Source organism: Lissotriton helveticus, chromosome 1_1 (assembly GCF_964261635.1).
Source record: "Lissotriton helveticus chromosome 1_1, aLisHel1.1, whole genome shotgun sequence".
NCBI classification, from domain to species: Eukaryota; Metazoa; Chordata; class Amphibia; order Caudata; family Salamandridae; genus Lissotriton; species Lissotriton helveticus.
In genome coordinates, this window is record NC_136057.1 from 897,245,819 (window position 1) to 897,267,325 (window position 21,507).

Sequence of the window (21,507 nt, forward strand, 5' to 3'; positions counted from 1 at the left end):
CTACTTTCGGTATTCACAGAATAGATTTAAGACTACTAACTCTAAGTCCGAAATCGGGGAGTAAATTCCGGCCCGGAGGCCGAGCTTCCGGCTTTGGGGCGGAGCTTGCGGCCCGGAGGCGGAGCTTCCGGCCCGGAGGCGGAGCTTGCGGCCCAGAGTTGGAGATTTCAGCATGGCAAAAATCCCCACCTCCGAGCCGGAAGCTCCGCCTCCGGGCCGGAAGCTCCGCCTCCGGGCCGCAAGCTCCGCCCCCAAGCCGGAAGCTCCACCTCCGGGTCGGAATTTACTCCCCGATTTCGGACTTAGAGTTAGTAGTCTTAAATCTATTCTGTGAATACCGAAAGTAGTAAGTTTATTCTGTGAATCCCGAAAGTAGTAAATTCACTCTGTGAATCCCAAAAGTAGTAAGTGCATTCTGTGAATACCAAATAGTAGTAAGTTTAGGATTTAGTCTTAAGTTCATTCTGTGAATCGGGCCCGTAGCCTTGAAGTCTCGAGCTGCTGTGGTAAATTAGGAACCACCTCTTACCTTACTCCACCTCTACGCCATTGCAGTCTCAGTTTCCAAAACCATGCTTATCAACACTCTAATGCACATTCTTCCTCTGAGCTCAAAGGACATAGTTCCTACAAATGTTATAATCAAATATGATACAAACCTCTGAACGTGCATCGCCTTCCTTTCTTTCTTCTAAATGTATGGTCTCAGTTTAAAAATTGCATTACTCAATACAACTTTCAACAAATAAATGCCCCTTTCCTCACCATTAGCATACTTAATTATATGTTAAAGCCATGTGAAGATCAGCTTCTGTTAGCAGTAAATTTGGACAGATTAATTTTTACAAGTCTCAGGGTTCATTAGTCCTGACCAGATGTCTTACTGTAGTTGCCTGTGATAGTAAATGCCACTCCTACCCTTATTAAATATTTCTGCCTTCCAGTGCCAGGCAGTAATTGACAGTCTTGCACCATCTTCATTAAGCTCCAGAATCCCAGCAGTCGCACACCATCACCCATTCAGTAGCATCCCATTAAAACATTAAACCAAGGGAAAACTCAATTTCTATTTAGTCTTTCCTACTTCAAACACATGTGATCGCTTTCATAGGACACCTTGTCAATGATGTAATGTGCAAACGATACTGATTCATCTGGAGTCATTTCACTCCGAACAAGATCTTGTCATTCTCTTCCTCTGTCAATAGAATGAACACTGTGCTCTCAGCCCTAACACCACATACTTATCCTAATCACAGATCTTTGCTAGCAGGAGGTTCTGTTAAATATGGTACAGAGCAGCCCCTTCCTTCCAGCAACTGCAGAAGGGCTTCTTGGGTTACTCATTCAGGGTAGAGTTACTTTTTTGTCATGGCAATTGATTGGCCCTCGGTAGAGTTGGTCAGTGTTTATTTTCTTCATTGATATTTCCTTTTATGAACATGGACTGTGTTTTAATTAGATAACAATATATTGGTTACTTACCAGGAATCTCTGGTACATTAAGTCCTTCTCATCACACGCCTTGTGCTCCCTCCCACCTTACATTGCTGCCTGTGTCTTTAGCCAATTTAGGTGATGATTGTGTACTTTAGCTAAGACTTCACAGTCAGGTTTAGGTATAAGTATGACTAGGTTAAGGGAAACACATAAACTATTTATTTTTAAAGTGAAGGGTAGCTGTATATCAGGCAATGGCTTCTTTTTACTGTATTATGAATATAGTGACAGTCAGTAGGATAAATGAGACTCAGTTAATACTTCATTCCTCTATCTCTCCTTAAGCTAGACCAATTCTCTCACAAAAGTGTGTATTACTTTGATATTGCACTAGTTATTGTTTTTTCCATTTTTTTAAATGGGATGAGCAGGTGGGCTCATTCTATCGCCAGATGACTAAGCAATTACAAGAAACCTCTGCTAAAAGACTATTTGAATGACTTTTAATGTTACTATCTTTCAAGAATGACGGGCAAGTGGAGAATATACTTAATGGTACAGTAGCTATTTGTAATACATTACATCTACTCAGCATTGTATGTAGTTCAAAGAACACACCAGCAGAAACCAATGATCTTCAGTAATCATCAAGCCATCCTGGAATTGCCCTGCTACATACACAGGATAGGTTGCTTATCTACAAACCCAAAATATGGAACAACGCTCCCCATCACATCAAATTTGGGCCCTTATTCCTCCTTTTCAGCTCAAAAGAAACATCTCTGCATGAAGCTTCAAATCAACCATTATGTTCCACCAACGCACTCATTCAATGGATGATAAAAGATCCATGTCTCCCTCTCTCACTTCTTAGGCTAGGTACATTATCTTACATTATCTCCTTCCAGTTTTACACCCTCTGTTGCTGTCAGCTAGGATTTACCAATGTAAACACTGTGGGCCAAACCATCAAAGAGTTGTGCCACCCTTGCGCCACGCAACAGGATGCAAGAGCAACGCAACACTTACATTAGATTTATCAAGCCACACAAGGCCACCGTGCAGGGCCCAGAATGTTATGTTATGTTATGTTGTTGTGATTTTTATAGCGCACAGCTGCCCCAGCAAAGGGGCGTCCCGGCGCTTTAGCTGGCAGAAGAAAATGCCAATACATAACTGAACAAAGCAAAGAGGGAGAGACCAGGGAACTATAATGGGCCAGAAGGAATGGATTGATAAATCTGTAGTAATGCAATGCACCGTCCCAGAGAAGCATTCAATGGGTGGAGCATGGGTGTTCCCACACATCCACCCATGGATTTTGGCGCATTACCAGATTTACCATTACTGGTAGACCTGGGAATGCATCAAAATGCTTTGCCTTCGCAGGTGATGCATAACTGTTTTGTTTCCTCTCTATGTGTTGTGCATTCTGCAGCACACAGTTTACGACACAGGCACCCTTTCACCATGCTGTAAGGTTGCCTGCGATGGCGCTAGGCAGCACATTCTGCGCCAACGTAGGAAAAAGACAGGAATACGCTGCATGATGTTAAATGTGGTGCATTCCTGACCTTTCCCTATCACATAGCACAGCAAGGTGGCTTGGTGCGCTGCATGATTTGTTTTAGAAATATGCCCCAATACATTTGTGGTAAGATGAGCCTAATGAAACCAGTCTTGCCCAGTGAAAGACAAGGACAGCTACTGTGGAATGATAAAAATAAAATTGGCTTCTTCAATCAAGCAACATATTCCTTCTGGTACCTTAATGGTTACCAGAACATCTTGCTATACCAGCAGTTTTAGTCTAAGCCATGGGGGTAGTGCAGCAAGAGCGTGAATATGTGCCAGTGATATTCAAGTGGCATTCTGAGATCTCCAAAAGGAATTCAAAATATCAGGTTCACTTCAAGGGAAATTGAATAGGACCTCATCTGCCCTGTCAACAAGGATATGTCACGCACTACATTTTCCCCTTCATCAGCTGACGGCCTCTTTGCCTCATTGAATAATTAGTTACCACCTTATTTAAATGAGTGTCCAGAGTTATTCCTTCACATTGACTAAATATAGCATTTGAGACCATTATTCCTTCTGTGATAGGGACATTGTTTGGGAGGAGGGTCGCATCAAGACAGAAATGCAAATAATCGTAACTATAGGCCAGATGTACAAAGAACTGGTCACAGAAATCTGTACGTAAATTGTGACAAGTATTTTTGTGACAAATGAGGAATTTTACGAACCCGTCAGTTTGTAAAATTCCAATTTGTAATGGACCTCAATCTGACCTACTTTATGAATAATCATAAGGTAGGTCACAAATTGTGGCTCACTTTGATTGGAAGCCATCACAGGGATGGTGGCCTGCTAGGGTCCGCAGACCACCATGTCTGTGCTTGCCTCTCATTAAAGTTGTTTTTTCTTTTAAATGCATCCCGTTAGTGAAAGGGGCAGTGTTCAATTTTTTTTATGTTTGCTTATGAATTTGAATTGGTCCCTTGAACCACTGCCTACTGCCAAACATTTTTTTTTAATTCACAAAGGGGGAAGGGTTCCGATGTGGACCTTTTTCTTTTTGCAAATGCAGTACCACCCCAACTCGGGAGTCAGAAATATTTCAATGTTTTGCGACCGGATTACGGTTGCAAGGCTTGGATACATCAATGTTTCTGATTCACAGATCCAATTTGCAGTTTAGAAGCAACACATACAAGCCCCTTCCAATCTGTGAATCATTTTCTATTCTCAAGGACATTTTAGGATTTGTAACCTATAGACTCCTAAATTGGTCATTCAAAAACGCATATTAAATGGTTGCAAACACCGAATCGAAGTGTATGTGACCATCAAAATGCTTAGCACGTCTGGCAGCAGGGTACTATCACTCTTTCACCGTCCACTTCTTCCACTCCGAGCTAGATATTATATATTTGTAGTACCTGCCTGATTAGAGGAGGGCTGGAGTGAACAAAGCAAAATGTGACTTGTGTGTGCAGGGTGTGATTTTCAGCGCAGCCTCTCATGCATTTGCTTCTTTGTCATTAAATTCCTATGCACCAACTTTGGTACTGTTCTGTGCTGTATGTGACAAATGTATGACTAAAGAGAAAAAATGACTTAGGGTCTGATTATGAGTTTGGCGGTCTCCGGACTGCGGCAGCGTCACATTCACCGCCACCAACTAGGTGGTCCACCAGCCATATTACGAGCTTGGTGGCTTGCTACAAGAAAGATAGCCAGAGTACTGCCAACCCCACCAGCCATTCGCTGACTGCCTCAACAGCGACCAGGGACAAGCAGCTGTCATAGGATGGTACCAAGAAGTTCACTGCCATCCATATTACAATTTGGCTTTTCGACAAGCCGACCCTGGCGATGGCACCGCCTGCTTCAAATCAGCAGAATCGAAGGATTTGGGGTGAATACTCACCCATTTCCTCCCTTCAGTTACCAATGTGGATACCTTTCTCCAGGGCCCCCCTTCACAGCAGCATCTTGACCCTGAAGAAAACAACTCTTGATGAGGAAATCCAGATAGGTTGGATTTGTACTATTTACCCATTGACTGGACTAGGCACATATGGTCCAGACTCCAGCAATGGGAAAGTACTAATAGTAGGTAGTTTTTCATGTGTCATGTATTTGTGTACACTAGAGTAAAAAAAAGTACACACCTGTAAGGACACATGAAAAAATAGACAGTGCCATCAGAAACACCGCGGCTGGCCCATCGGGAACATCGTAATACAGCAGACGGGAGATCGCTACTGTGGCAGTCATACCGCCAAACCCGTATCCAGGCCCTAAGACTATTCTGAAGAACTTGCATCCTATTAATTTGCTCTTATTTGTTATTTTAATTGCACTATTTTGAAGTTGATATGTGTACAAAGTGAATAACATGTCACAGATGGTAGTGAAGTCTGTCTCTCTTTTTCTTTAGGATCCAGAAATATACTTTAAACAACCACAGCAATTACTTCAAGTCTTCTTAGATCTTGAGGAACAAAACCTTAACCTTATTCAAAACTGTCAGGAAACAGATGAAACACTGGAGGAAATTCGAGAGAGAGGTTACAAAATACAGGGAAAGCTGTAAGTTTTAAAAGTGTAATAAGCCTCGACTAGTTATACAAAACACATGAGGTTGTGTTATAATTTAATGAAAATGTAGCCCATGTCCCCTCCATGTGTAAATGCTGACTGCAGTAACGGGCATAAACTCTACCTAATTAGACATAACTAATGTGAATGCCTCTACAGAGGTGAACAGAATATGGCTGCCAGAGAGTTATCTTAGAGTTGCAGATTATAGTGTTGTATTTAGGATATAGTTAGGCTAGCCCTACCTCTATACCTACATGTTTAGAGGAGAACTCAGAGAAACGAAGTGTAATGCAGCCCAATATTGCATTGATGGGTTATGGTAAATCATAAACCATGAGGCCAAAGGCTAAGTGGTTTGTGACTATCATTAGAAACCCAAGATGGCAATACAGCATCACAATATATGTTACCCGTTACATATTTTTTATATTACATGTTTATTTGGGGTAATTTGCTACATAATTTGCAGATTTCACAACAACTTGTTTCTGATTGATAGCCCTAACCACAGATACCTCACCTAAAAATATTCCCCAAGGACCAGGCCGGATCCCCAGAACTTTGAAGTAGTGTTCCCATGTGCCTCTAGAGACATCTTGTGCCCCGAGTTGGCTCCATACCACCCCGGAAATGATGGAGTAGAGCCACATACAAGCCCCACCACAGCGTAGTGATGGCATGCACTATACAAGCAAGTTTGAATTAAATTTAATTGAATGTCAGTTCCTTTATTTCTGTGCCTTATCACATGAGTCTAGAGCCGCATTACCAATCTTGTTGGTCTTTTGGTGACTCCTAAAACGTATTTCTCGCTGTGCTAGGGAACAGGGTCCTCACAAAAAGTATGACATTTGGCAGATTGCTATATAAGCTAAACAAGGCAGCTGGTTGAGTGCATAGCAGATGAGTGTGGTACATCATAAAACAGGCCTGTAAAATTCACTGAAAAATCCACAGTTAAATGTCAGTTATGGTTCAATGAACATAAAAGTGAAAAAGTCTGGAAATTCACCATTTATGATGTGCAATGTACAATGCACACCATAAGTCATTCCCACTGTCATGCTCAGTACATTCCTTAGCTGGTGACATTCCTTAACAATGCAGTCTACAAAGAGCAAAATATGCTCGATTTAAGCTATAAACAATATATTTTGTGAAATCTGCAAGTTGTGCTAATTACGTGGCAAATCTGGTAAATCCATGTAGCGAATTCTACAGACACTGAATCACATAAGTACACCACCCCTCACCATTGTCCATTGTTGAACAATGTATTCATGTAGGGTAAACAAAACCGAAATATTCACATTTCAGTCAGAGGCCATTGTTAGCTGCAGTGTGAACAACCTTTGCATGGTAGTTTCCCCAAAAAATCGCTTGTAACTTAAAAAAAAAACATAATGGGTAATGTGCTCCTATGTTGCCTTCTCAAGGTTTATGATGTCACCAAAAAATGCCTTTTTGAAATATTGAATCATATTACACAGTTACTATTTATGTATTCTCTCTCTCTCCATGGTTCAATCCTGGCTGACCTACAACCATTTTAAGCACAACCCCAACAAAACTGAACTCCTCTTCATTCAATTGAAAGAAAAGTCCTTTCCTGTAGATATCTGGCTTGAAAACCTCAACGTGTTAAACTGCAAATTATCCATCTCTAATTCTGTCAAATCTCTGGGGAGCACACTTGACAGAAACCTGAACATAAAAGAGCACATTAATGTCTCAGCTAAAAGTGCCTTCTACACGTTGAAACACACATAAAAAAAATCAAAGCCTTCATCCTCATCGGGGATGTTAACACTGTGGTGCAATCCTTAGGCCTCTCCAAGCTGGACTACAGCAATGCAACCCTCATGGGCTCCCCAAAAACACATGTAGTCCCTTTGGAAAGCCAAACTCCATGCAGCAGCCTGCCTACTCTCACCGGAGAGTCGCTGTGACCAAATCACTCCCACTCTCAAGAAACTCAACTTGCATAACCTGCATAACCCACAAAGCTCTCTACTCAGAAAAAATATTCCACCTTGCAAACAAGCGATCACAAGCCACCCAGAAGAGACCTCTTCGAAGCTCTAACAGTCTAATCCTGATTCCGCTCAAATTTAGGAAAGGAAGATATTGCACCCGCTCCTTCTACGGGAACTTTCCCAGAATTTGGTACTCGCTACCTCAGGACTTACGTGACAATCAATCATTCCCCCACTTCAGGAAGAAACTTAACTTCTTCCTCTCAATAAATGTCTAAATCCTCCCATTAAACCATCTGACTGGCATCATGCTCCCACCCCACACCCTCCAAACAAATCTGAGTACCACTATCTTAGGGGAAAATTGTGCCTCTACTCTCGAAACACGTTACCTTAACTACCTCACAACTATATCGTCCACAAATCCTGCTGTCTATTGTATACTTCTTCTATATAATGTTACCATGTATTTTTATTTACTTCATATGTAAATCTGCTAATTGTTGATGTGCTAACTCAGGTTTGTTCTATACAAAACTCAATAAATAATAAATAAATAAAATGTATGTGTGAGTGTATATATAGCAAACATAACGAGATGATGGACGGAGTGCTAAAACTTTTCAGACATTCACCCCCAGTCACAGATCTGAGTTGAATCCATCATCCTTCTTTAGCTCACTTTGCCACCTCAGTTCAGACCCAGCTATTTGCAAATCAGTCTTGACCCTTTGCCTCATGGGAACAGTTCAGTCCGAACTGCCAAGCCAGGTCTTCCCTGAACGAGAAACAAACATCCTGAGACTGGTTTCGGGGTAACAGCCCTCTTCAGCCAGGCTAGCTTGAATCCAGTGGCAAAGTAAGCAAGGGGCTCACATCTGGGCATACACTGCCAACTTAGGGTGAACAAAGCAAACACAAGGAGATAATGGATGGAGAGCTAAATCTTTTCAGACACTCATCCCCAGTCACAGATCTTTGTTGAATCCATCATCCTTCTTTAGCTCCCTTCACCACCTCAGTTCAGACCCAGCTATTTGCAAATCAGTCTTGACCCTTTGCCTCATGGGAACAGTTCAGCCTGAACTGCCAAGCCAGGTCTTCCCTGAACGGGAAACAAACATCCTGAGACTGGTTTCGGGGTAACAGCCCTCTTCAGTCAGGCTAGCTTGAATCCAGTGGCAAGGTGAGCAAGGGACCCACTTCTGGGCATACCCTGCCAACTTAGGGCGACGAAAGCAAACACAAGGTGATAATGGATGGAGCGCTGAAACTTTTCAGACACTCACCCCCAGTCACAGATCTGGGTTGAATCCATCATCGTTCTTTAGCTCAATTCGCCACCTCAGTTCAGACCCAGCTATATGCAAATCAGTATTGACCCTGTGGCTCATGGGACAGTCCAGCCCGAACTGCCAAGCCAGGTTTTCCCCGTACCGGAAACATGCAGCCTGGGACCGGTTACTGATAAACACCCTTCATCAGCCAGGCTAGCTTGAATCCAGGGGCAAAGTGAGCAAGGGACCCACGTCTGGGCATACCCTGCCAACTTAGTGCGAACAAAGCAAACACAATGAGATGATGGACGGAGTGCTGAAACTTTTCAGACACTCTGCACCAGTCACAGATCTCGGTTGAATCCATCATCGTTCTTTAGCTCACTTCGCCACCCCAGTTCCAACCCAGCTATATGCAAATCAGTCTTGACCATGTGCCTCATGGGAACAGTCCTGCCTAAAATGCCTAACCAGGTCTTTCCTGAACTGGAAACAGGCATCCTGTGAGCGTTTTCTGGGTAACACCCTTCATCAGCCAGGCTAGCTTGAATCCAGTGGCAAAGTGAGCAAGGGAACCACGTCTGGGCATACCCTGCCAACTTAGGACAAACACAAGGAGACAATGGATGGAGCGATAAAACTTTACAGACAATCAGCCCCAGTCACAGATCTGGGTTGAATTCATCATCGTTCTTTAGCTCACTTCGCCACCTCAGTTCAGACCCAGCTATATGCAAATCAGTATTGACCCTGTGGCTCAGGGGAACAGTCCAGCCCGAACTGCCAAGCCACGTCTTCCTTGAACCGGAAAAAGGCAACTTGGGACCGGTTTCTTGGTAAAACCCTGCATCAGCAATGCTAGCTTGAATACAGTGGCAACGTGAGCAAGGGACCCACGTCTGGGCATACCCTGCCAACTAAGGGCAAACAAAGCAAACACAAGGAGATAATGGACGGACCGCTGAAACTTTTCAGACACTCATCCCCAGTCACAGATCTGGGTTGAATCGATCAACTTTCTTTAGCTCACTTCAATACCTCAGTTCAGCCCCATCTATATGCAAATCAGTCTTGACCCTGTGGCTCATGGGAACAGTCCATCCCAAACTGCCAAGCCAGGTCTTCCCTGAACCGGAAATAGGCATCCTGGGACCGGTTTCTTGGTAACATCCTTCATCAGCCGGGCTATGTTGAATCCAGTGGCAAAGTGAGCAAGGGACCCACGTCTGGGCATACCCTGCCAACTTAGGGCAAACAAAGCAAACATAAGTATATTATGGATGGAGCACTGAAAATTTTCAGTCATTCACTCCCTGTCACAGATCTGGTTTGAATACATCATCATGCTTTAGCTCACTTCGCCACCTGAGTGCAGACCCAGCTATATGCAAATCAGTCTTGACCCTGTTACTCATGGGAACACTCGAGCCCGAACTGCCAAGCCAGGTCTTCTGCGAACCGGAAACAGGCAGCCTGGGACGGGTTTCTGGTTAACACCCTTTATAAGCCAGGCTAGCTTGAATCCAGTGGTAAAGTGAGCAAGGGACCGACCTTTGGGCATACCCTGCCAACTTAGGGCGAAGAAAGCAAACACAAGGAGATTATGGACAGAGGGCTGAATATTTTCAGACATTCACCCCCTGTCACAGATCTGAGTTGAATCCATCATCATTTTTTAGCTCACTTTGCCACCTCAGTACAAACCCAGCTATATGCAAATCAGTCTCAACCCTGTACCTCATGGGAAAAGTCCAGCCCGAACTGCCAAACCACGTCTTTCCTGAACTGGAAACAGGCATCCTGGGAGCGGTTTCTGGGTAACACCCTTCATCAGCCAGGCTAGCTTGAATCCAGTGGCAAAGTGAGCAAGGTAACCACGTCTGGGCATACCCTGCCAACTTAGGGCGAACAATGCAAACACAAGGAGATAATGGATGAAGCGATAAGTCTTTTCAGAGACTCATCCTCAGTCACAGATCTGGGTTGAATCCATCATCCTTCTTTAACTCACTTCGCCACGTCAGTTCAGACCCAGCTATAAGCAAATCAGTCTTGACCCTGTGGCTCAGGGGAACAGTCCAGCCTGAACTGCCAAGCCAGGTCTTCCTTGAACCAGAAACAGGCATCCTGGGACCGGTTTCTTTGTAACACCCTTCATCAGCAAGGCTAGCTTTAATCCAGTGGCAAAGTGAGCAAGGGACCCACGTCTGGGCATACCCTGCCAACTTAGGGCGAACAAAGCAAGCACAAGGAGATAATGGACAGAGTGCTGAAACTTTTCAGACACTCAACCCCGTCACAGATCTTGGTTGAATCCATCATCGTTCTTTAGCTCAGTTCGCCACCTCAGTTCAGACCCAGCTATATGCAAATCAGTATTGACCCTGTGGCTCATGGGACAGTCCAGCCCGAACTGCCAAGCCAGGTTTTCCCCGTACCGGAAACATGCAGCCTGGGACCGGTTACTGATAAACACCCTTCATCAGCCAGGCTAGCTTGAATCCAGGGGCAAAGTGAGCCAGGGACCCACGTCTGGGCATACCCTGCCAACTTAGTGCGAACAAAGCAAACACAATGAGATGATGGACGGAGTGCTGAAACTTTTCAGACACTCTGCACCAGTCACAGATTTCGGTTGAATCCATCATCGTTCTTTAGCTCACTTCGCCACCCCAGTTCCAACCCAGCTATATGCAAATCAGTCTTGACCATGTGCCTCATGGGAACAGTCCTGCCTAAAATGCCTAACCAGGTCTTTCCTGAACTGGAAACAGGCATCCTGTGAGCGTTTTCTGGGTAACACCCTTCATCAGCCAGGCTAGCTTGAATCCAGTGGCAAAGTGAGCAAGGGAACCACGTCTGGGCATACCCTGCCAACTTAGGACAAACACAAGGAGACAATGGATGGAGCGATAAAACTTTACAGACAATCAGCCCCAGTCACAGATCTGGGTTGAATTCATCATCGTTCTTTAGCTCACTTCGCCACCTCAGTTCAGACCCAGCTATATGCAAATCAGTATTGACCCTGTGGCTCAGGGGAACAGTCCAGCCCGAACTGCCAAGCCACGTCTTCCTTGAACCGGAAAAAGGCAACTTGGGACCGGTTTCTTGGTAAAACCCTGCATCAGCAATGCTAGCTTGAATACAGTGGCAAAGTGAGCAAGGGACCCACGTCTGGGCATACCCTGCCAACTAAGGGCAAACAAAGCAAACACAAGGAGATAATGGACGGACCGCTGAAACTTTTCAGACACTCATCCCCAGTCACAGATCTGGGTTGAATCGATCAACTTTCTTTAGCTCACTTCAATACCTCAGTTCAGCCCCATCTATATGCAAATCAGTCTTGACCCTGTGGCTCATGGGAACAGTCCATCCCAAACTGCCAAGCCAGGTCTTCCCTGAACCGGAAACAGGCATCCTGGGACCGGTTTCTTGGTAACATCCTTCATCAGCCGGGCTATGTTGAATCCAGTGGCAAAGTGAGCAAGGGACCCACGTCTGGGCATACCCTGCCAACTTAGGGCGAACAAAGCAAACATAAGTATATTATGGATGGAGCACTGAAAATGTTCAGTCATTCACTCCCTGTCACAGATCTGGTTTGAATACATCATCATGCTTTAGCTCACTTCGCCACCTGAGTGCAGACCCAGCTATATGCAAATCAGTCTTGACCCTGTTACTCATGGGAACACTCGAGCCCGAACTGCCAAGCCAGGTCTTCTGCGAACCGGAAACAGGCAGCCTGGGACGGGTTTCTGGTTAACACCCTTTATAAGCCAGGCTAGCTTGAATCCAGTGGTAAAGTGAGCAAGGGACCCACCTTTGGGCATACCCTGCCAACTTAGGGCGAAGAAAGCAAACACAAGGAGATTATGGACAGAGGGCTGAATATTTTCAGACATTCATCCCCTGTCACAGATCTGAGTTGAATCCATCATCATTTTTTAGCTCACTTTGCCACCTCAGTACAAACCCAGCTATATGCAAATCAGTCTCAACCCTGTACCTCATGGGAAAAGTCCAGCCCGAACTGCCAAACCACGTCTTTCCTGAACTGGAAACAGGCATCCTGGGAGCGGTTTCTGGGTAACACCCTTCATCAGCCAGGCTAGCTTGAATCCAGTGGCAAAGTGAGCAAGGTAACCACGTCTGGGCATACCCTGCCAACTTAGGGCGAACAATGCAAACACAAGGAGATAATGGATGAAGCGATAAGTCTTTTCAGAGACTCATCCTCAGTCACAGATCTGGGTTGAATCCATCATCCTTCTTTAACTCACTTCGCCATGTCAGTTCAGACCCAGCTATATGCAAATCAGTCTTGACCCTGTGGCTCAGGGGAACAGTCCAGCCTGAACTGCCAAGCCAGGTCTTCCTTGAACCAGAAACAGGCATCCTGGGACCGGTTTCTTTGTAACACCCTTCATCAGCAAGGCTAGCTTTAATCCAGTGGCAAAGTGAGCAAGGGACCCACGTCTGGGCATACCCTGCCAACTTAGGGCGAACAAAGCAAGCACAAGGAGATAATGGACAGAGTGCCGAAACTTTTCAGACACTCAACCCCGTCACAGATCTTGGTTGAATCCATCATCGTTCTTTAGCTCAGTTCGCCACCTCAGTTCAGACCCAGCTATATGCAAATCAGTCTTGACCCTGTGGCTCATGGGAACAGGCCAGCTTGAACTGCCAAGACAGGTATTCCCTGAACCGGAAACAGGTATCCTGGGTCCGGTTTCTGGGTAACACCCTTCATCAGCCAGGCTAACTTGACTCCAGTGTAAAAGTGAGCAAGGGACCCACGTCTGGGCATACCCTGCCAACTTAGGGCGAACAAAGCAAACACAATGAGAAGATGGACGGAGTGCTGAAACTTTTCAGACACTCTTCCCCAGTCACAGATCTTGGTTGAATCCATCATCGTTCTTTAGCTCACTTCGCCACCTCAGTTCATACCCAGCTAAATGCAAATCAGTCTTGACCCTGTGCCTCATGGGTACAGTCCAGCCCGAACTGCCAAGCCACGTCTTCCTTGAACCGGAAACAGGCATCTTGGGACCGGTTTCTTGGTAAAACCCTGCATCAGCCATGCTAGCTTGAATACAGTGGCAAAGTGAGCAAGGGACCCACGTCTGGGCATACCCTGCCAACTAAGGGCAAACAAAGCAAACACAAGTAAATAATGGACGGACCGCTGAAACTTTTGAGACACTCATTCCCAGTCACAGATCTGGGTTGAATCCATCATCTTTCTTTAGCTCACTTCGCCACCTCAGCTCAGCCCCTGCTATATGCAAATCAGTCTTGACCCTGTGGCTCATGGGAACAGTCCAGCCCAAACTGCCAAGCCAGGTCTTCCCTGAACCGGAAACAGGCATCCTGGGACCGGTTTCATGGTAACATCCTTCATCAGCCGGGCTATGTTGAATCCAGTGGCAAAGTGAGCAAGGGACCCACGTCTGGGCATACCCTGCCAACTTAGGTGGAACAAAGCAAACACAAGGATATTATGGACGGAGCGCTGAAAATTTTCAGACATTCACTCCCTGTCACAGATCTGGTTTGAATACATCATCGTGCTTTAGCTCACTTCGCCACCTGAGTGCAGAACCAGCTATATGCAAATCCGTCTTGACCCTGTTACTCATGGAAACAGTCCAGCCTGAACTGCCAAGCCAGGTCTTCTCCGAACCGGAAACAGGCAGCCTGGGACCGGTTTCTGGTTAACACCCTTTATAAGCAGGCTAGCTTGAATCCAGTGGTAAAGTGAGCAAGGGACCCATGTCTAGGCATACCCTGTCAACTTAGGGCGAACAAAGCAAACACAAGGAGATTATGGAAGGAGGGCTGAATATTTTCAGACATTCACCCCCTGTCACAGATCTGGGTTGAATCCATCATCATTCTTTAGCTCACTTTTCCACCTCAGTTCAAACCCAGCTATATGCAAATCAGTCTCGACCCTGTGCCTCATGGGAACAGTCCTGCCCGAACTGCCAAACCACGTCTTTCCTGAACTGGAAACAGGCATCCTGGGAGCGGTTTCTGGGTAACACCCTTCATCAGCCAGGCTAGCTTGAATCCAGTGGCAAAGTGAGCAAGGTAACCACGTCTTGGCATACCCTGCCAACTTAGGGCGAACAATGCAAACACAAGGAGATAATGAATGAAGCGCTAAAACTTTTCAGACACTCATCCCCACGTACAGATCTGATTTGAATCCATCTTCCTTCTTTAGCTTACTTCGCCACCTCAGTTCAGACCGAGCTATATGCAAATTAGTCTTGACCCTGTGGCTCATGGGAACAGTCCAGCCCGAACTGCCAAGCCAGGTATTCCCTGAACCGTAAACAGGCATCCTGGGACTGGTTTCTTGGCAACACCCTGCATCAGCCATGCTAGCTTGAATCCAGTGGCAAAATGAGCAAGGGACCCACGTCTGGGCAAACCCTGCCAACTTAAGGTGAGCAAAGCAAACACAAGGAGATAATGGACGGAGAGCTGGAACTTTTCAGACACTCACCCCCAGTCACAGATCTGGCTTGAATCCATCATCGTTCTTTAGCTCAATTCGCCACCTCAGTTCAGATCCAGCTAATTGCAAATCAGTTTTGACCCTGTGGTTTATTGGAAAAGTCCGGCCCGAACTGCCAAGCCAGGTCTTCCCTGAACTGGAAACAGGCATCCTGGGACCGGTTTCTGAGTAACACCCTGCATCAGCCATGCTAGCTTGAATTCATTGGCAAAGTGAGCAAGGGACCCACGTCTGGGCATACCCTGCCAACTTAGGGCAAACAAAGCAAACACATGGAGATAATGGACGGAGCCCTGAAACTTTTCAGACACTCATCCCCAATCAAAGACTTGGGTTGAATCCATCATCCTTCTTTGGCTCACTTCGCCACCTCAGTTCAGACCCAGCTAATTGCAAATCAGTCTTGACCCTGTGCCTTATGGGAACTGCCCACCCCGCACCGTCTATCATCTCCTTGTGTTTGCTGTGTGTATATATAGCCACCACCTATGTCATTAAGCCTTCTGACAAAGGGGGGAATGTGGTGCTACGGGAGGTGAAGAAATACATGGCCGAGGCCAAGAGACAGGTATACTTCTCTGGCAGCTACACCAAAGCCACTTTTGGCCAATATATCTCCACTATTGATTGTTTTCACAAAATGCTTTTACCTACCAAGCAACAATCGTATCTGCCACATGTTTTGGCTTGATGCGTATGCTTAGGAAGGTACTTCCACTTCTCCCCCCACAAGCCCGCAGGATCATGGTGCAAGCTATCATCCTGTCCCGTCTAGACTACGGGAACGCACTGTACCTAGGGGCCCCAGCCACCACTACAAAGAAGCTCCAGGTTACGCAAAATGCAGCAGCCCGCCTCCTGCTGGGCCTAAATAGGCGGGACTCAGGGACAGCTGCCCTAAAAAAACTCCACTGGCTACCCATCAAAGCCAGGACAATGTTCAAATCAATGTGCTTTATGCATAGGGCAATGTGGAAGGAAGCGCCAGCAATGATCTGCTCGCTGGCCACTCCATATCTTCCCCGCAGGGCGCTGCGCTCCAGCACAGCCTTTCTGGCCGCAGAAACCAAAGTCAAACGTGCCAGATGGGGAGGTCGCTCCTTCTCCTGGAATGCAGCTAAGGCATGGAATTCTCTGCCAATCTCCCTGCGCGGGGAACCTAATCTCCTAAAATTCCGGAAGGAATTGAAAACCCTCCTTTTCAAATAATAAACATCGCCTCTATCTGCCCCCCAGTCATTTCAGCGCTACGAGGCCTCCGGGTTGCATGCGCTTAATAAAACCCATTTAATAATAATAATAATAATGCTTTCCAAATGGCATACTCTTGGGCTTTTGAGTAACGATGAACTACTGTTTTTAACTGTAAAAAACACCTATTTCTGCATGCTTTTATATGTTACCAAATGCCCACAAACACAGCACCAACCCACCAGGTAGCCCTATCATCTTGGCCAATGACAGCCTGCTCTAATTTTTTTAGATCACTTTTATTCCCCTATGTGTGCAACCTGCCCTCGTACTGTTGTGGCAGCATGGGTTTTATATCCAAGGTCATGGACATACCATGGCAATCAAGCTACATCATGGCTACAGTGGATGGGGTATCATTGTACCCTTGTATCCACCATGACCTTGGCATCACCATGTGCAGGCACTTCTTTAGGGATAGACCTATGACCACACCAACATGTTGCTCGAGATGCTCCAGTAGTCTGGAAAACAATTACTTCTTACATGGCAAGCAGTGGTACAGGGCAACTGTCCGGGACTGTCATGGGCAGTTGCTTTGCGCCGAGCTATGCCTGCATGTTAATGGGGTGGCGGAATGCTGAATTTATCTGGGCTGAGAACTTTGCAATCAATCAATCAAGAACATTTGTAGAGCGCGCTACTCACCCGTGAGGGTCTCAAGGCGCTGGGGGGGAGGGGGTTCTGCTACTGCTTGATTAGCCAGGTCTTGAGTTGCTTCCTGAAGGAGAGATGGTCCTGGGTCAGACGTGGGTGGGGAGGGAGTTCCACGTCTTGGCAGCCAGGTAGGAGAAGGATTTTCCTCCGGTGGTGGTTCTGCGGATTCGTGGGACGGTGGCGAGGGCGAGACTGGCAGTGCGGAGCTGGCGGGTAGGTGTGTAGAACTTGAGGCGGTTGTTGAGGTTTTTGGGGCCCATGTCATGGAGAGCTTTGTGTGCGTGGGTAAGGAGCCTGAACGTGATCCTCTTGTTTACGGGGAGCCAGTGCAGGTCTCTCAGGTGGGAGGAGATGTGGCTGTGTAGGGGGATGTCCAGGATGAGTCGTACCGATGCGATCTGTATGCGCTGAAGTCTTTTCTGTAGTTTGACTGTGGTTCCAGCGTAGAGGGCGTTCCCGTAGTCCAGTCGGCTGATAACCAGGGCCTGGTTGACAGCCTTCCTGGTTCTGGTGGGGATCCAGCGGAAGATCTTACGGAGCATGCGAAGGGTGTTGAAGCAGGAAGAAGTAACGGCGTTGACTTGCTTGATCATCGTGAGGGAGGAGTCATGGATGACTCCCAGGTTGTGTGCGTGGTCTGTGGGCCTGGGGGCGGTGCCCAGAGCCAGGGGCCACCAGGAGTCGTCCCAGGCGGAGGGGGATGGTCCGAGGATGAGGACCTCCGTCTTGTTCAGTTTCAGACGGCTCAGCTTCATCCATTCCCCGACGTCCTTCATTTCTTCCTGGAGGCTAGCTTTGGCGGTGGCGGGGTCGTTGGTGAGGGAGAGGATCAGCTGGGTGTCGTCTGCGTAGGAGATGATGTTGAGGCCGTGTTTGTGTGCGATGGCCGCGAGGGGGCTCATGTAGACATTGAAGAGGGTAGGGCTGAGCGAGGAGCCTTGGGGTACGCCGCAGATGATCTTGGTGGCCGCGGCGCGGAAGGGCGGGAGACTGACTCTTTGAGTTCTGTCGGAGAGGAAGGAGGTGATCCAGTCCAGGGCCTTTTCTTGGATCCCGGCGTGGTGGAGGCGGGTCTTTAGGGTACGGTGGCAGACTGTATCGAATGCGGCCGATAGGTCGAGGAGGATGAGGGTGGCAGTTTCCCCGTTGTCAAGCATGGTCCTGATGCCATCGATTGTTGCGATGAGGGTGGTTTCGGTGCTGTGGTTCGCTCGGAAACCGGACTGCGACGAGTCGAGGGAGCCGTTCATTTCGAGGAAAGTGGTCAGCTGTATGTTGACGGTCTTCTCGATGACTTTTGCGGGGAAGGGGAGGTGCGAGATGGGGCGGAAGTTCTTGAGGTCCGTGGGGTCTGCAGTGGGTTTCTTCAGGAGGGCGCTGATCTCTGCGTGTTTCCGGGTCTCTTGAAAGGTGGAGGACGCGAAGGAGTTGTTAATGATGTTCCGGAGATGGGGTGCGATGATGGAGTCGGCCTTGTTAAAGATGTGGTGTGGGCAGGGGTTGACTGGGGAGCCGGAGTGGATAGTGTTCATCATGTGGGTGGTGTCTTCGGTGTTGACGGGGGTCCAGGCGCGGAGGATGGTGGAAGGGGGCGTTGGTTCGGTGGTTGGGTGCGTGGTCTGGGCGCTGAAGCTGTCGTGTATATCGGCGATCTTGCGGTGGAAGAACGTGGCGAGTGAGTCGCAGAGGTCTTGCGATGGCGTGATGTCGTTGCTGGCGCTGGGGTTGGAGAGCTCTTTGACGATGCTGAAGAGTTCCTTGCTGTTGTGGGTGTTGTTGTCCAGTCGTTCTCTGAATGATGTTCTTTTGGTAATGCGGATCAGCTGGTGGTGTTTGCGGGTGGCGTTCTTGAGGGCTGTCATGTTTCCTGTCGACTGTTCGTTGCGCCAGGCTTTCTCAAGGGTGCGGCAGGCTTTCTTTGAGTCTTTGAGGTCGTCGGTGAACCTTGAGGCTTTCTTGCTGCTGGGATTGCTTGGCGGGGTCTTCAGTGGTGCAAGGGCATTGGCGCAGTCGGTGATCCACTGTGTGAGGTTGCGGGCTGCGTCGTTGGTGTCCGTGGTGTTGGTAGGAGGGTTTTGGCTCAGGGACGTGGTGAGCTGGTAGGTGGTGATCTTGCTCCAGCGTTTTCAGGGACCTGTTGCGGGTGGTGGTGAGTTGTGGTTTTACTGAAGTTGAAGTGGACGCAGGTGTGATCGGTCCAGTGAAGTCCGGTGGAGTAGCTGAAGGAGACGTGGTTGCTGGAGGAGAAGACTGGGTCAAGCGTGTGGCCGGCGTAGTGGGTGGGGGTGTTCACCAGTTGCTTGAGTCCGAGGTTGGCTAGGTTGGCCAGCAGGGTGGTGGTGTTGTTGTCATTGTTGTTGTCCAGGTGGAAGTTCAGGTCCCCTAGGAGGATGTAGTCAGCGGCAGCGAGGGCGTGTGGGCTGATGAAGTCTGCGATGGTTTCTCTGAATTGTGTGCATGGTCCAGGGGGTCTGTAGATGAGAGTCCCTCTGAGGGTGGTCTTGGGGTCGGTGTGTATCTGGATGTGAAGGTGTTCGGCGGCGGCGAGGGCGTCGTCAGAGTTGGTCGTGATGCAGATGGTGTTCCTGTAGACGATGGCGATGCCTCCTCCGGTTTGGTTGATGCAGTCCCTCTGGGTGATCTTGTAGCGGTCCGGGATGGCTATGGCGATGTCGGGAGCTGAGGAGGCGCTCATCCAGGGGTATGTCCTTTGAACCAGATATATTGATAACATCTTCTTAATATGGGATGGTCCGCAGTCTGTGTTGGATGATTTTCTGTTAGCTATCTCTGACAATGAACTATACCTGAAGTTCCCCAGTGTCACCAGCAAGAACAGGGTAGATTTTCTTGATGTCACAGTGGAAGCACTCAATGATACAGTACAGACGAGTTTGCACAGGAAGGAGGAAGCAGGCAATAGTATCTTCCATGCCTCAAGCCACCATCCTCCCAAGCTGAAGAAGAGTATTCCCTATGGGGAACTTCTCAGAGCCAGGAGAAATTGCAGGACACCCGAAGCTTACACTAGAGAGGAGGAAATAACGATAGGAAGGTTCTTACAAAGAGTGTACACAAGTAAAGTAGTGGAAGAAGCCAGGCAGAAAGTGAGTGGGGTGAGAAGCGAAACCTTGCTTAAACCTAGGCTAAGCAAGGACACTAAACCAGAGATCAGACTCATTACCACATACAATTCAGACTGTGCGAGGGTTCAGGCTATCATCAGGAAACATTGACATTTGGTCTAACTGGACCCCATTATTGGTAAACTAGTTAGACCCAGTGCCAATGTCACATACCGCAGGAGCAACTCACTGAGGGACATGTTGGTCCATAGCCTTATGGAAGCCACCCAAACACATAGCAGCACTTGGTTGAGGGAAGTCCTAGGATTCCACAAGTGTGAGAAATGCAAGGCGTGCACCCATAGCACCAGTGTCAGGTCAGTCCCCTTACCCAATGGCAAACAACACAAGATCAGGCCGTTTATAAATTGCAACACTAATTTTCTTTTCTATGTTTTAGTGTGTGTATGTGGTCTGAGGTATGTTGGTAGCACAATCTTCCCAGTGAAAAAGCATGTTCTGGAGCACCTCAGAGCCATAAGGAACAAAGATGTGACATATCGCACGGCTAGGCACTGCAACACTCAACATGGCTCTACCAAAACTGAGGATTTGAAAATCTCATTTTTTGGCAATGACAGGGTTCCCGTTAAGAGCTGGGTGGAGACAGGGAACGAGCACTAAGAAGACTTGAGTCAAGATACATATTCAGTCTTAAGAGCAAATACCCGGGAGGTCTGAACCAGGACGAGGAGCTCCATGTTCACTTAGGATAACACCATCGGTCCCCCGGGCCACCATCTGTCTCCATTTCCTTTTCATCTCAATCTTCCACCCGGCCTTCGAGATAAGCATTTGGGGCTGAGCACCACGCTGCTATTTCTCTCCCGCGTTCTCTTCTTTGTCTGTCTGATAGGTGGGTTTAGCTTCTGACTGGCTTTTCCTCCCCGGTATTTGGAAGACTCCACCTGAACTTTGAAAACCTATTTCCATGTCTTCACCCATTCTGGTATTTTGCACACGGGGGAGGTAATATCTGCACTCAATATTGACATTTGAACCACTGTGGACTCAATAGTACCCTCGGCACACAGTCAACACACACACACATAGACACACATATGTAGACTTGTATATTCTCACACATGTTCTCGTTTGAACTCCTTCGTCCTTTCTTCCAATTCCTT

The 21,507-nt window shown here is 47.3% G+C and overlaps 1 protein-coding gene across 2 annotated transcripts in view; it reads left to right on the top strand.

Moving 5' to 3' along the window:
* The window catches only part of CCDC38 (coiled-coil domain containing 38), a 2,097,275-nt gene that overhangs the window by 1,372,725 nt on the left and 703,043 nt on the right, over positions 1 to 21,507 (top strand). For both annotated transcript variants that reach the window (XM_078675825.1, XM_078675815.1), the window contains exon 10: positions 5,390 to 5,541. In XM_078675825.1, the coding sequence (XP_078531951.1) occupies positions 5,390 to 5,541 (152 nt within the window). The remainder of the gene's footprint in view (positions 1 to 5,389; positions 5,542 to 21,507) is intronic.